The sequence below is a fragment of the Nyctereutes procyonoides genome, unplaced genomic scaffold, assembly GCF_905146905.1.
Source record: "Nyctereutes procyonoides isolate TBG_1078 unplaced genomic scaffold, NYPRO_anot_genome, whole genome shotgun sequence".
Lineage (NCBI taxonomy): Eukaryota > Metazoa > Chordata > Mammalia > Carnivora > Canidae > Nyctereutes > Nyctereutes procyonoides.
Window position 1 is genome coordinate 31427048 of NW_026575030.1, and position 15954 is coordinate 31443001.

General features: G+C 35.8%; 1 protein-coding gene and 1 non-coding gene across 2 annotated transcripts in view; both read right to left on the reverse strand.

Moving 5' to 3' along the window:
* Positions 1-15954, reverse strand: part of GRAMD1C (GRAM domain containing 1C) — an 88294-nt gene that overhangs the window by 50604 nt on the left and 21736 nt on the right. Inside the window, exons 4-6 of the mRNA XM_055316302.1 lie at positions 9017-9120; positions 8320-8415; positions 2634-2714 (exon numbers count right to left, since the gene is read on the reverse strand). Coding sequence (XP_055172277.1) covers positions 2634-2714; positions 8320-8415; positions 9017-9120 — 281 coding nt within the window. The remainder of the gene's footprint in view (positions 1-2633; positions 2715-8319; positions 8416-9016; positions 9121-15954) is intronic.
* LOC129504065 (small nucleolar RNA SNORD16) lies at positions 15714-15812 on the reverse strand. Its single transcript, XR_008663299.1, has one exon. It is a non-coding gene; the product is annotated as a small nucleolar RNA SNORD16 (small nucleolar RNA).

The following is a 15954-nucleotide window of genomic DNA, read 5'->3' on the forward strand; positions in this document are numbered from 1 at the left end:
TTCAATCAACCTTGTATGAATCCTACCTAGTCATGGCATAAAGTCTTTTTTTAAATGTTGCTGAATTTGCTTTGTTAAATTGGTTTGGTTTTGTTGAGGATTTTTATGTCTATATTCATAGACAAAATGAACATAGACACAGTGAACATAAATATTGTCCTGTAGGTTTCTTGTGATGTTCTTTGTCTGGACTTGGTTATCAAAGTAATAGTGGCGTCATAGACTGAATTGCAGCGAAGTGTTCTTTCCTCTTCTATTTTTTGAATACTCTGTGAAGAACTGATGTTAATTCTACCGTAAACATTTACCAGTATTCACCATCTAGGCCTGAGCTTTCCTTTGTGGGCAGATTTTTTTATTGCTAATTCAATCTCTTTCCTTGTATAGGTCAATTCAGATTTTTTATTCCTACAGGAGTCCGTTGCAATGGTTTATAACTTTCTAGTCACAAATCTGTCCCTTTCACTTAGGTTAACTAATTTGTTGGCATACAACGTTCATAGTATGAACAGTTTTCATTTTGAAAGGTCAGTAATAATGTTATCAATTTCATTTCTGAATTCAATAATTTTAATCTTTTTTTTTCTTAGTCTAGTTCAATTTTATTGATATTTTCAAAGAAAGAACTTTGGGTTCTGTTTATTGTCTCTGTTTTTTTTTTTTTTTTACTATTACATTCATTCTGTTCTAGTATTTAGTATTTCCTTGCTTCTACTTGCTTTATGTTTAGTTTGTTTTCCTTGCTTTAATTTCTTACAGTGGAAAGTTAGGTTATTGATGTGAGGTCATTCTTTTTTTAATATGGGTATTTATAGTTATAAAATCCCCTCTAGGTATTGCTTTAACTGTACCTCATGAGTTTTGATATGTTGTGCTTTTGTTTTCATTTAACTCAAAGTATATTCTAAATTCTCTCGTGATTTTTTCTTTCACTCATTGGTTATTTAGGAATGTGCTGTTTAATATTCATTTTTTATGAATTTCCCAAATTCTGTTATTGATTTCTAATTTCATGACATTGAATTATTTCAATCCTCTTGAATCTATTAAGGTTTCTTTTATGATCTAGCATATGGTCTGTCTGGAGAGTGTTCCATGTGTACATGAGAAGGATGTATATTTTGTTTTGAATGGAGTGCCCCAGAGATGTTTTTTAGTTCTAGTTTATAGTTTTGTTTAAATCTTCTATCTCCTTGTTGATCTCTGTAGTTGTACTATCCATCATTGAAAGTGGAGTACTGAAATCTCCAACTATTATTGTTGAATCCTCTATTCCCCCCCTTTAATTGTGCTAGTTTTGTTTAATATATTTTAGGGCTCTGTTATTAGGTGCATATAAGTTTATAATTGTTATGAATTCCAAATGGGTTGACCCTTTTTATTATTATGAAATATCATAACCTTGTCACTACTAAAGTTTTGTCTTAAAGTTTATTTTGTCTGATACTACTGCAGTCACTTTTGCTGTCTTTTGGTTTCTATCTGTATGGTGTATTTTTTCCCATCTGTTTGTATCTTTAAATCTAACATGTTTCATATAAACATCATATAGTTAATGTTTTTTTCATTCTTTCTGCCTACCTCTGCTTTCTGATTGAAGTGCCTAATCTATTTATGCTTAATGATTTAACATAATGTCTGCCATTTTGCTATTTGTTTTCGATGTACCTTATGCCTTTTTGTCCCTCTATTCCCCCATTACTGCCTTCTTATATGTTAAATAGATAGTTCTAGGGTACCATTTTAATGTACTATATACATTGGTATTTCATTTACCATATATTTAAAGTTATTTTCTTGTGGTTACCCTGGGGATTGCAGTAGTTCCCCCTTATCCACAGATTCATTTGCCCCGGTTTTAGTTACCCACAGTCAAACACAGTCAAGAAGCAGATTGTCCTCCTTCCAGCATACCATCAGAATGTCAGTAGTAGCCTAAAGATACATCACAATGCCTGTCATTCACCTCACTTCACTTCATCATGCAGTCATTTTATCATCTCATATCATCACAAGAAGAAAGATGAGTATACTACAATAAAATATTTAGGGAGAGATATCACATTCACATAAGTTTTATTACAGTATATTGTTATTCTATTTTATTATTAATTATTTTTATTAATCTCTTTTTGTGCCTCATTTGTAAATTAAATTTTATCATAGGTATGGATGTATAGGAGAAAACATAACATATATTGGGTTCAGTACTATTTGCAGTTTCAGACATCCACTGTGGGTCTTGAAGGGGAGACTATACAATTTTTTAAAAGATTTTATTTATTATTCATGAGAAACAGAGAGAGAGAGAGAGAGACAGAAGTAGAGACACAGGCAGAGGGAAAAGCAGGCTCCATGCAGGGAGCCTGACATGGGACTCGATCCCGGGTCTCCAGGATCATGCCTTGGGCTAAAGGCGGCACTAAACCGCTGAGCCACCCGGGCTGCCCTAAAATTAACATCTTACCCTAACTATGGATTCTGTTTTGCTTCATGTTTCATCTTAGAATTTGAACAGTCTAGTCAAAATGAACTCCAGAAAAATAAAAAGGAGCTTTTCAACTCACACTGTTGAGGTACAGACTGTGAGGTTGCTATTATAAGAAGCACCTGCCTCTGGGATGAACACTTACCTTGTCTAACAGTACATTCTGCCACAACCTAAAGATACTGAGGTAACTTCTATCTCTGGCACCAAAAGATGTAAAGAAAAACTGCAAAGAAAAATAGTAGGATAATTTTAGTGTCATTAAAAAAAAGCAGGTGTGGGGGGCAGGGCAGAGTGTCTATCATGAAAATCTGTTGGCACTTACTATGGTTAAAGCAACCTCATATATTATTTTTGTTTTACTCTTTGGTACCATAGGAGAAAAACAGGTAATTGGTGCATGAACAAGGTGTCTTTAAAAACTATCTTACAGGATCACCCGCATGGCTCAGTCTGTTAAGCATCAGACTCTGGTTTCAGCTCCAGTCATAATCTCAGGGTTGTGAGATTGAGCCCCACATTGGGCTCTGCACTAGCATGGAGTCGGCTTGAGATTCTCTCCTTCTCCCTCTACCTCTTCTCCCACATACTCACACTCTATCTCTCTCAAATAAAATAAAATTTTTAAAAACTGTATCTTACAGGAAATCTAATTTTCAAGAAGCCTGAAACAGGTATTTATGTAGATATAATTTAACTATTACAATAATCTTAAAAACTTATGAAAAAAATAAATTGTATTAATTCTGAACTTTCCAAAGGATTTGGCGATCATTTGAGCCAAGTATACATATAGAATTTTTTTAAAATACAAGTAGGGGCACATAGGTAGCTCTGTTGGTTAAGTGACCAACTCTTGGTTTTTCAGCTGAGGTCACGATCTCATGGGTCATGAGATGGAGCCTGCCTTGGGCTTCAAGCTCAGCAGGGAGTCTGCTTGAAGATTCTCTCCCTCTGCCCCATCCCTCTACTCGCACACACATTCATATACACTCTCTCTCTCAAAATAAATGAATAATCTTTTAAAAAATTCAAGTGGATTTCAGAGATCAACTTACAGATCTTAATTTCAAATCATATCATCTTTCATAGTCTTCTAAAAAAATCCAGAAATGCTTAATTTCAACTAATTATAGATATAAAACAGCCATGTTAAAACTTAACTTTGCTTTGAATGCTATAGAAAAAAAATAGCATGTTTCAATCTATAATTCTATGTTTGCTTTTAGCCCCATCTCTTCCTCTGCATTTAATTGATTTTGCAAAGTCATGTTTTAAAATAGGCTTTTATGAGAAAATCTGACAAGTGACAGCACTAAATACAGTCTCGCAGTGTATCATCTCTTCCGACCCCATAGTTAGTGACTTTTCATGATTGAGTAGTTATTTTTAGGGATGAGAAAGCTCAGTTATATATTTGATTTGCTAAATAAAATGTCAAAGAAATAATATTTTGGGTATTTACACTTTTTATAGAAAGACTTTAAAGTGCTATTTTCCAAATAATAAATTGAAATGTTGCTATGTAATACTCTTCATAAAGCAAAACTTTTCATAACAAGGATATAGCTAGGAGATTTTCCAAATATAATTACATACATAATATGTGGCCTAGTGATGACTACTTACTATCCTCTATTTCCTTTTCTTAGACCAAACCAAAAGTTTTGTTTTTTTGTATTATAATATTCTTATAACATTTTGTTCAGATATGTAGATAAGAAAAATCTCCTAGTCCATCCAGTTCCCATTTCTTAAGCTAGACAACTTGCTATCAATTCTATCCATTCTTGTACACATTCTACCACTTAGCTCTATGACTTTGGGTCACTTTCCTTTTTAGTTTCCTCATCTGAGAAAAATAAGAATAATCATAATAACAAATTTTTGTGAGAATTAAGTGGGAAAATATCTGTAAAGAATTTAAAACAGTATTTAGAACAGTATTTGTTTGGCAAATGCTAGTTGTTGTTGTTATTATTAAAATTAAAATGCTTGACCCTGAAATTTCACTACATATGTGAGAAACAGTCACACATGAGCTTAAGAAGGCACAGTCAGGCTATTCACTGCAGCACTGTTGATAATAATAAAATATTGCAAGTGAACTAACGGTCAAGGAAACCATGGTAAATTCATTCTATGAAATAATATATATAGCACATGAATAAACAGAAATAGCTCCATCTATATGTGCTAACCTGTGACTCGATGAGATGTTCTTTTTAAGAAAGGAGAACTGAAAAACAACATATATAAAATAGCATTTACTTTAAAAACAAAGCAAAACTATGTGCGTGTGTGTATATATATATATATATATATATACATTTAAATATGTGTATACACACACATATAGACACACAAAGGAAAAAAGTCCAAAAGGATACATACCAAACTGATAACAGTGTTTGCCTCTAGAGAAGCAATATGATTGGGGACCACAGGCATGGAAAGAAGATGTTAGTTTAAGAATTGTTTGATGACTTTGTTGGGGAATGCAATGTATTCCTGTATTGACTACAAAATTAAGAATACGTATTTTTAGCTCTTCTTCCCTTCCTGAACAGTTCAGCCCTAAAGCTGTTGGTGGAACAGAGAAAAGTAGGTATCTACAGTAGAGTTGAAGATAGGGAGAAAGAAGCTGCAGTAGCCCAAAACAATGTCAAAACCAGAAAAGTTCAGGAGGTTGTCCACATAGAAGGGTCACCCTATGTGGAGTGTCAGAGACCAAGTAGGTAAGATGGGCCTCCATGTATGAGGATGATCTGGAGCATGGCGTTAGAATAAGAACAGGGTGATGGGCATAAGTCAGAGCCCACGGAATGTGATGGTGTAAAGAGGTAGCCTGGTATGGGTGTCAGAGCCCAAGCATGGTGAAGAATGTGACCATGAATGGGAGCAGCCTACAAAAGCATGACAGATGAGGTGAAGTGTGATGGAGTCCATGAGGGTGGTTTTGTGCTGGAGGGTCTGAAAATGAAGGGGTAAGGGGGCAACCACATACAATGACAGATTAGCATAGAATATTGTGCACAAGCAGGGAATGGAGGGTATCCCTTTAGGAGGTGACTTGGCAGAGGGTAAAGTGAATACAAGGAAGGGACTTAATACAGAGCGTCAGCCTAAGTAGAGTGAGGGGAGCTTTCACTTGGTGAGAGCTTCTGTGTTGTGATGGGATGGGCAGCAGCCTGACTTGAAGTGTCAGAAACCAAGTCACATAAAAGGGCATCCATGTTGCAGGGCACCTGGGTAGCACAGCCAGTTGAACATCCAACTCTAGGTTTTAGCTCAGGTCATGATGTCAAGATCATGAGATCAAGCCCCATGTCAGGCTCTGTGCTGAGCACAGAGTCTACTTAAGACTCTTTCTCTCTCTCAAATAAATATTTTCAAAAAGAGGGGGGACATCCATGTGGGGAAGGAGTGGCAAAGGAGAGGAATACTGGTTACATAGAGGCCAAATGATCAAATAAGTAAATATACTGAGGATAATGGGAGCCTGGTTTCTCCCAATCAGGGAAGGAACTTACAAATAGGAAAAAGTGAAAACAAAAATGAAGTGGTGTTTGATAGGAATTAGAGATATCACAGTAAATTCATGGCTTATGAAAGATAACTAGACAGACATTGATGTACAAGTGGGTATTTATGTGTGTATATTATGTAATTACATATATATCACATATACCCTTATTCTGACCATTTAGCAGGCTCAGAAATAGTAATACCCCAATAGCAATGAACATACTGGCTTCTAATATCAGTCTCCCCTTAAAAGGAATCAGGACTCTTTGGAGAAATGACTGTTTCCAGGGCTTAGGTAGGGAAAGCCTGTAACATCTTATGCCAAAAAAAGCAAGGAAATGCTCAAGTAATGCTGAGAATAATCAGAAGGACATTGACAACCTCCTGTTGCCCAAATTTGGAACTATTTAAGCATCAAAATAAATAATGATAGTAATAGATTAGAACTCACTGAATAAAACAAGCAACTATGAGGGCATACTGATATAAGTAAATGAATGCATAAATTCAAAGTCTGATGAGGAATCATATATTTACATAGTTTCAAAGTAGCTGGCCACAAAATATTATTACAAAGGAAAACAGACTAACTTTATAGTAAAGTCTGGCAGACACCACCTGAATCAGGTGATCCAAGTGAATATCACCAAGGGTAGAAATTGAAATCACCGGCCATCTTTTTTTTTTTTTTTTTTTGAAATCACGGGCCATCTGATAGGATGCAATGGAAAGAACAGAGCATCATTTTCATGTCATCTCTGCCAAAAGTGCATACCCTAAGTTTAATTACAAGGAAATATCAGATTAACACAATTTAGGGATATCCTACAAGATAACTTACCTGTAATCTTTAAAAGTGTCAAGGGCACAAAAGTCAAAAAAAGACTGAGGAACTATTCCAGAATAAGGAAATTAAAGAGCTTGACAAGTAAATGTAATTATGTATTTCTAAACTGTGCCTATTTGCGATAAAGGATATTATTAGAAGAATAGGAGAAGGTGTGAGGACTGAACAGTGGCAATGATCAATGTTAACTTCTTGATTTTGATAGTTAGGTTATGCTTATGCAGGAGAACGTCTTTGTTGAAAATACACGCTAGAATATTTGGGGTGATGAAGCTTCAAAGTGACAATTTACTCTCAAATAATTCAGAAGGGAAACTTTTTGTACCATACTGGGAAGTATTCTGTAAGATTATTTAAAAATAAAAATAAAACGCAAAGTACATTTGAAAGAAACTACAAGATTTAGAAGTATCATTATAATGAATCAATGTCATGATAGTGTTTCTCTCCCCTGCTTCTCTTTTTTCGTTCATTGCCTGCCTCCCTTCCTTCTGTGCTTCCTTCCTTCCTTCCCTTTACTTCTCATTCCCTTCCATACTTTCCTTCTTTTCCTTATTTCTTCTTCTTTCTCAGCATTCTACTTCTAATGTCACACACACAGAGCCCTCATCAATCCTCCAGGTGGGTTCAAAAAGATTCTTCATATATCCCCACAAAAAAAAGGCAGATATTGTAGGTAGATAATAAAAACGATGGCAATTAGCTGCCATCCTAAAAAAAATTTATAGTGATTCTGTGTTTACCTGTATGCTACCCAAATCTCTTTGTTCACCAAAACCATTTGTTTTTATTAGTTACTACGGTGCAGGCACTATTGACTAAATATGGAATTTTTAGGGTATTCAGAATTATGATGTTTTACTAATGCTTATCCTACCTACCTCTTATAATGAAGTAAAATATATGGGAGAAAGTTCTCTGTGAACTATAAAGCACAAAAAATGTTAGCAGTCATTTAATTAGCAATAATTATTTAACTATACAGAAATCTAGTTTTAAATACAATATATCTCTATCACAAATTCCTAACTCCAAGAAGAACTGCCTACATTACCAACACTGATGAATCAGTATGATGCAGATTTTCTCCACATTATGTAATGGCAAAGATAGAAAAGTTTTTCATAAGTCAATCGGTGAAGGACAAACATTGTATGGTCTCATTCATTTGGGGAATATAAAGGATAGTGAAAGGGAATAAAGGGGAAAGGAGAAAAGATGAGTGGGAAATATCAGAAAGGGAGACAGAACATGAGAGACTCCTAATTCTGGGAAACGAACTAGGGGTGCTGGAAGGGGAGGTAGGCGGGGGGTGGAAGGTGACTGGGTGACGGGCACTGAGGGGGGCACTTGATGGGATGAGCACTGGTTGTTATTCTGTATGTTGGCAAATTGAACACCAATAAAAAATAAATTTATTTTAAAAAAACATTAAAAAAAAAGAAAAGTTTTTCACCTTTTCACCCTCCGTGACAATCTGGATAGCATTTGGGATGAGTCGAGCAGTTTTCTCCTTAGTCATGAAGGTTATGTTCTTTAATGCAATACAAATCTAAACACACATAAAAATGAAAAATCATTAAATGGATTTTTCAGAAATATGTACAGCACAAAATATCAAGTATTACATCAATCTAATCCAGAACATTCTGTTGAAAAGCCTGAAGGAGTTAGTAATAATATAAGCACATGCTTGCATTCTCTGAGAAAAACAGGGTAAGCAGTCAGACAATCTCTCTCGTTGGTAATTTCCTCCGCAGCTCTTATCTCTAAGTTTAGGACAGAGTGTGAAAAGACATGTGGGTGTTCGTGTTCCATATTAACACATACACACACAAACAAAATTCAGACAGTCTGTCACATAAGACATGATTTTGGCAGTCAAATGGATGTATGTTCAAGCTTTTTTTCAACCTGAAATCTCTTTCTCCAACTACATTAAATATGTACAAATGGAGCTTGATGTATTAAGAAAATAAGATTATAACTTCTAATATAAATTATATATATATATATTACAGGTATACACAAGTACAATACACAAATATATAAATTTACTTTGCAATCTAAAATACATTGTTTTTAGGAGGACTGTATACATTGCTACCTATGCAATTATTTGTATCAACAAATCAAATCAAAATAAATCTTACTGTAGTTTCCCATCTGAAGATGTTGCTATAGAAACACAGCCAGTTTTCTGAAAGATATAGACGTCCCTGCAGCAAAATGTCCCTCTGAAGAGCACAAGCATAATCTAGATACACAAGAAGAAGGAACAGCTTATTCACAAAAATCTGGCAATTTTATAATCTTATCTTACTTTAACACATGGAAAGTCATCACTCTTTGTTTATTGTTGGTCGATTCACTCACTTCACTCAGATACTTTGGTACCATATACCAGATATTTTGCTGGAAACCAGTGTTACCAAAAATGGACCTTGTCCTCGCAGAACACAGTCTAGAAGGGAAGATATACAATAAACAAATACAAAAATAAGTATAATGATCAAAGTGGAGAGACAGGTGTAAGAGAATATAATAGGAGTAAACACGTAGGAGAGGATCGGGCAGGGAGAGAGTATATCAGGAAGTTCTCCAGAAAAAGTAGTCTTTAAACTGAGAACTAAAGGTCAATAAACGCTCAGCTGCACCATGAGGAAAGAGTATGTGCAAAGACTGTGTGGTAGAAAGAAAAAGCACATTTGAGCAACTTTACAAAGATCTTGGGCTACAGAAGCAGAAGAAACTAGGTCATGGAAGGTTCACAGGCTATAGTAGACCGTAGACCTTACAAAGAAGCCATTGACAGTTGTTCTGTTTTGTTTTGTTGACATTGACGAATTTTAAGTGGAACAGGCATGATCAGATGTATATTATTAAGGACTAATTTTTTCACTCTGTGAGAATGGATTCAGATAACTATGAATCGGAAGTCCAGGGGAAAACTGACAGTGGCTCAGACCAAGAGATGACAGTATTAAGAGAAAGAAGTAATTAAATTCAGAGATATTTAAGAGGTAGTACTGATGGGAAATTAGTGATTAATTAATTACACATTGGAAAAGGGTGAGGAAGGGGACAAGAATTATTCCAGAAATTGTATATATTTTAAATTAGTTTCAAAGTTGATCCTCTCTACCTCAGTGTTAAAATCCAGCAAAATCAGGGGTACTCTGATAAGTGTCACTATGCACCAGTAAATTAATACCATGGTTTAGACTTGGCTTTTTGGCTAATGGAAATAGTATGGCTAAATTATCAATAATTCAAGATATAAAGGGCTGCGTGAGGAGATTTAGTTTAATTGACAAATTTCAAAACTATATGAAGTGACTAGTAATTTTAGGAAAAAGTTATTGAGGTTATGAGCCTCAAAAAATTTAAATTTAATTATGTTAAATTTCTAGCAGATATTAAAAACTGAGCCAAGAAATTCAGTGTTTCAAAATGTTTCCTTCAGCAAAACAAAACTGAGATGCCCCCAAACAAAAATCCTAGTAAATAGTTAAGTATATTAAGTTACTCATTACTAGTACACATCTCTAAAACAGGGATTGGGCTAAAGGTTAAAGGTCACCTTGAGGTGTCCTGAAATTTTTATCTAAGCCACCGAAACATTTTATTAATTTAATGCTTCTCTCATTTCAGATCAGAAAAACCTGGTGGACTTATTTAAAAACAGATTGCTAGGCCCCTCCCCAGAGTTTCTAACTAAACACGTATAGAGCGATGTAGTTTGTAGTTTCTTGTCTAACATGATCCCAGGTAACACCAACATTGCTAGTCTATGGACCACACTGTGAGAACCACTGCACTATTTTATATTAACTATGCTCAAAGCTATAGCAACCAACTGATTATTTTAACTGAAGACTATTTGACATAGCTTGACAGACTTTTTTCAGTAGTTTGAGAAAGGGTTTCCCTGGGGCGCTGCCCGGCTCAGTCAGTTAAACATCTGACTCTTGATTTTGGCTTAGGTCATAGTTTGGTATAGTGGGATCAAGCCCCACATCCTGCTCCACACTCAGGAGTCTGCTGAAGATTCTCTTTCTCCCTCTCCCTCCGCTCCTCCCCCCCCCCACCTCTAGGATGGATAAATAAATCTTTTGGGGGGGGGTCCTAAGACCGATATATTTTGTTGTAATAAACTTATACCTGAATAAAAACTTTTTTTAAAAAAATGGCTTCCTAGCAATATGGCCTATTCAGGAAATGGAAAATAATTTTTTTTAAGCCAAGAGATTTTACTTTTTTTACTCCCAATTTCCCTACTGATAAGCAAACATATAAGTATCATTTTAGAAGGCAAATATTCCACCTGATTTGAGTCAAATAACAATGTGATTCATCTAGAATAGAATAGAAAATGTTTATCAAAAATTGTTTTATGGATTTTATCACTTTATAAATTAGTGACTAGAAAGTTAGAATAAAATTAATTAACCAAGCAACATAGGTCATTGTGATGTCAACTTACAAGCTTTTACATAATCAATTGTGGAACAATTGAATGGTTCCAATTCTTAAGGTTGTATTTTATTAACTATAACACAGCAAATTTATAGTAGAAATATGTACCAAGTGTTATGAAAATACAGATGGAGTGAATCAGTACCATATACTACTAGAGTAAGATTGCACAATAAACAAACAAGATGTCCTATTTAGAGTTTTATCAAAGAATTTAGGCATATCTATCCATAAGGGAGATAACAGTCAATTAAAGGAATGTGTTTTTGAACAATCATATCAGGAAACACACATCCCAAAGTATTCTTTTCTAACAGCAATCATCTTTGGGAGCCCAATAATGCCAACATTGCTTTAAAAAAGACTCTCTGGAACATTTTTAGGATTGTTCTCAAATTTAATATTTATATTATAAAAGAAACCATTATCCTTATTCTTAGTTTTCTATTTTTTTAGAGACAGAGCGAGCAGGGAGGGGCAGAAGGAAAAGGATAGAAAGCATCCCAAGCAGGCTCCATACCCAGTGTGGAGCCCAAGGTAGGGCTCCAACCCACAACCCAGGGACCATGACCGAAGCCAAAATCAAGAGTCAGACACCCCACTGACTGAGCCACCTAGGTGCCCCAACCATTCTCCTTTTTTATACTTTACATTTTTTGTGTTATTTTGTTTGCTTTTTACCTGAGACAACTGTAGGGGTAAATACAAATTGAAAAAGAAAAAAAATTATTTTCCTTGGTGCAAGATGGGAAAAAGACTCCCCCACTCACTTCTCATTGACCATTTTCTTTAGAAAATTTGTAAGTTCTTTCTTGCTCCTTTAAGATACATGTGAATCTTTTTAAAAGCAAAATAAGGGATCCCTGGGTGGCGCAGCGGTTTGGCGCCTGCCTTTGGCCCAGGGCGCGATCCTGGAGACCCGGGATCGAATCCCACGTCGGGCTCCCGGTGCATGGAGCCTGCTTCTTCCTCTGCCTATGTCTCTGCCCCTCTCTCTCTCTCTCTGTGACTATCATAAATAAATAAAAAATTAAAAAAAAAAAAGCAAAATAAGCCTCCGTGCCAGCTTTACAATCCAGGAATGTTTTCTCAAGGACCAAGTAGCCCTATCTCTGAAATGTAAACATCAAGAGAGATAGCAACCTTATCTCCCAGTTTCTGTAAGAGGGTAGGAGCTTAACTTTCGTGGGCATCTTGCTCCAAGTTACAAAACTAACTCTTGTCATAAAGATATGGATTTATTTTTCCTTTGCATAAAGTTAGTTAGCTAACACAGATAGTAGCCCCAATTATCAGGTGAATTTATGGTGAACTGTGTATGACAAATAGTACTATCAAGTCCTCTTACTTGAGGACTAGTTATCATTTATCTTTAGGACATGTGTAAAGGGTTGTATCTGCTTGGTTATATAAAAGAGTGAGATTTCTTTCTGTCTTCACAATCTCTTTTTTTTTTTAGATTTTTTTTTTTTAAATTTTTTTTTTGATTTTTATTTATTTATGATAGTCACAGAGAGAGAGAGAGGCAGAGACACAGGCAGAGGGAGAAGCAGGCTCCATGCACCGGAAGCCCGATGTGGGATTCGATCCCGGGTCTCCAGGATCGCGCCCTGGGCCAGAGGCAGGCGCCAAACCGCTGCGCCACCCAGGGATCCCTAGATTTTTTTCTTTATTTATTTATGAGAAACAAAGAGAGAGAGAGAGAACAGTAGAGACACAGGCAGAGGGAGAAGCAGGCTCCATGCAGGGAGCCCGATGTGGAACTCGATTCAGGGACTCCAGGATCACACCCTGAGCTGAAGGCAGACACTCAACTGCTAAGCCACCCAGGCGTCCCTCTTCACTATCTCTATTACAGATTACCTGTGATGCACATCCCATTCCAGTTGAATGCTTATTCAATAATAAAACTGTTTTCTCTCTTTTCTACCTTTGTGGAGAAGTTTTCTGGATATTTTCTTTTTAATTATATTACCCCAACATAACATTTTCTTTGGCCAAGTTTAAGCAAGAAAAAAGAAGGCACAAATGAATATTAGGAGTAAAAAATGTGAACTCCAGGTAAAGCAGATGTTCAGAAATATTCTACAGATAGTTGTCCTAATCAGGGATTCACACTTGGGATAGGTCAGCTAACAATTCAATTAGTACTACACTCCTTCAGGGGCTAGCTACTATAAACCCTTCTGCTACCTTTATTATTGTTCAACAACAAATGTTTGGCTAATTAGCATAGACACATTAAAAAAGGGTTTTCATTAGCAAAACCAGTGGCCTGTTTATTATCAGCATATTGGATGCTATACATGAGGTCACATTGGTGAAATCAGTTGTATAAATACACGTGGATTGGTTAAAATTTTTTAGAGATCCTCTTCATCATCATTATTATATGTACAGAGAATAAGAACCTAGTAAGCTTTCACCATTAGGTATGGCACGTTAGTGTTATCCTAGATCAAAGCTTCTCAAACTTTAATGTGCACATAAATTACCTGGGAATACTAGTGGAGGAAAATTTGTGTCTTCTCTCCCATGCATTTAATTATTTAAGCATTTATATCAATATAGAGTAATGGATATTTATTTTATTCTTCAGATTATAATCCAGTATTACAATTATTCATTTTATTGCTCAAATTATTCTGTCTTTGACCATTGGGATTTCTTTCAAACTGGTTCCTTTTTTTTTTTTTTTAAGCACTTCCTTTTTTTTTTTTGGAGAACACACACCAAGTTTTATTGAGGGAAGGGGAATATTTACAGGGGCAGGTAGAAGAGAGGGGAGTCACATAGGGTGGGAGTAGGGGAGATTGTGGGTCCAAGGCAGACAAGGAGTACAGAACAGCCCCTGCACCCACCCCAACCCAGGAAGGGTGGGAGAGCAGCTGGGGCCCAGGAAGACGGATGGAAAAGGACAGCAATGGGGGTGGAGTCCCTGGGCCCCGGGGGCTCAGGGGCTTGTAAACATTGACCACTCTCAGAAGGGGATGGGGGTGGGAGGGGGCTCCCCCCACTTCCTCACAGGATTAAGGCCTCTCCAGGCTCAAGGGCCCCCTAAATTCAAAGTCTCTTTAGCTGGGGGGAAGGGGAAGGAAGATTTAATTTTTATACAATAAAGTTACCTCTGTAAAGGTTTAACATGCAATTATGTAACCACTACCCCAGTATCATATAGAACCATTCCATCACTGTAAAAATTCTTTGTGAAATCACTTTCTGGCACTATAGTAAGACTATAAGATACTCCAGTTAATTATTTGTATTTTCACTGTCCCAGCCCCAGAATGGACCATTTCTTCAAGGAGCTCTCGTTTCTTTTATTGGGGAATGGCATTTAGAGACCACTATCTGGGTCCTAGACATGCTCACTGCTTACTGGGGTATTGCTGTTTCTAGGCCCTAGCAACAGAGAGAAGTAGGGAATGGATGTATATATGCTAACCCACCTTGAGTACAATTATGTCACTCATTTATAATAGAGTTAGATTCTTTTTTTGCCAATGGCATTTCAACCCGGGATCTCTTAATATCCTGCTTGATTTAATTTTTATACAATAAAGTTACCTCTGTAAAGGTTTAACATGCAATTATGTAACCACCACCCCAGTATCATATAGAACCATTCCATCACTGTAAAAATTCCTTTGTGAAATCACTCTCCCCTCCTAGTACCCACAGATCTGTTTTTCATCCTTATATATTTGCATTTTCCAGATGTCATATAAATGGGATCATAAAATATGTAACCCTTGAGTTTTACTTTTTTCACATACAAAAATGTATTGAAGATCATCATGTTGCTGTGCATATTAATAGCTTGCTCCTTTTTATTGCTAAATAGTATATCATTATATAGATGTACCACAGTTTGTTTATTCATTCACCAGGTGAATGACATCTTGGTTATTCCCAATTGTTAATAAATATGCTATGAACATTCATGTACAGGACTTTTGTGAACATAAGTTTAAAGTTCACTTGAAAAAATAACTAGGATTTGTAGGTCATATGATTAAGCGTATGTTTAACTTTACAAGAAACTGTCAACTTGCCATCCAAAGCAGCTGCCCCAGTTTGCATTTCCACCACTAATGTATGAGAGTCCTGTAGCTTTGCATCCTCATCATCATTTGGTGTTGTCAGTTTTGTTATTGTTTTTAATTTTAGCAATTCTCATCGGCATGTAGCTTACCTGACTTTTAATGTGCATTTCCCTGTAATAATTGATGCTGAGCATTTTTTATATGCTTATTTGCCATCCATATATATCTTTGTAAAGTGTCTACCCATTTTTTAAGGTGGGTTGTTTGTGTTCTCACTGTTGGCTTTTAAGAATAGTTTTATTCTATTTTTTCTTTTTTATTTTTTTGCTCAGTAAGAATTTCCATCACCCTTCTGAACCAGCTTACTGACAGCAGGCAACTGTCGCTGAGAAGAGAGTAAGACGCAAATTACAACATCATTGCAAAAGAATAATTTTATTCTCAAGTGTTTTTTTTTAATCAGATGGGATAATCAACTATTTTCTCTCTGTAGCTTGGTACAATTATACGTGGTTTTAGTTTTCTACTTTGTAAAAGTCTATATTTTCACATAATGAACAGGTTTA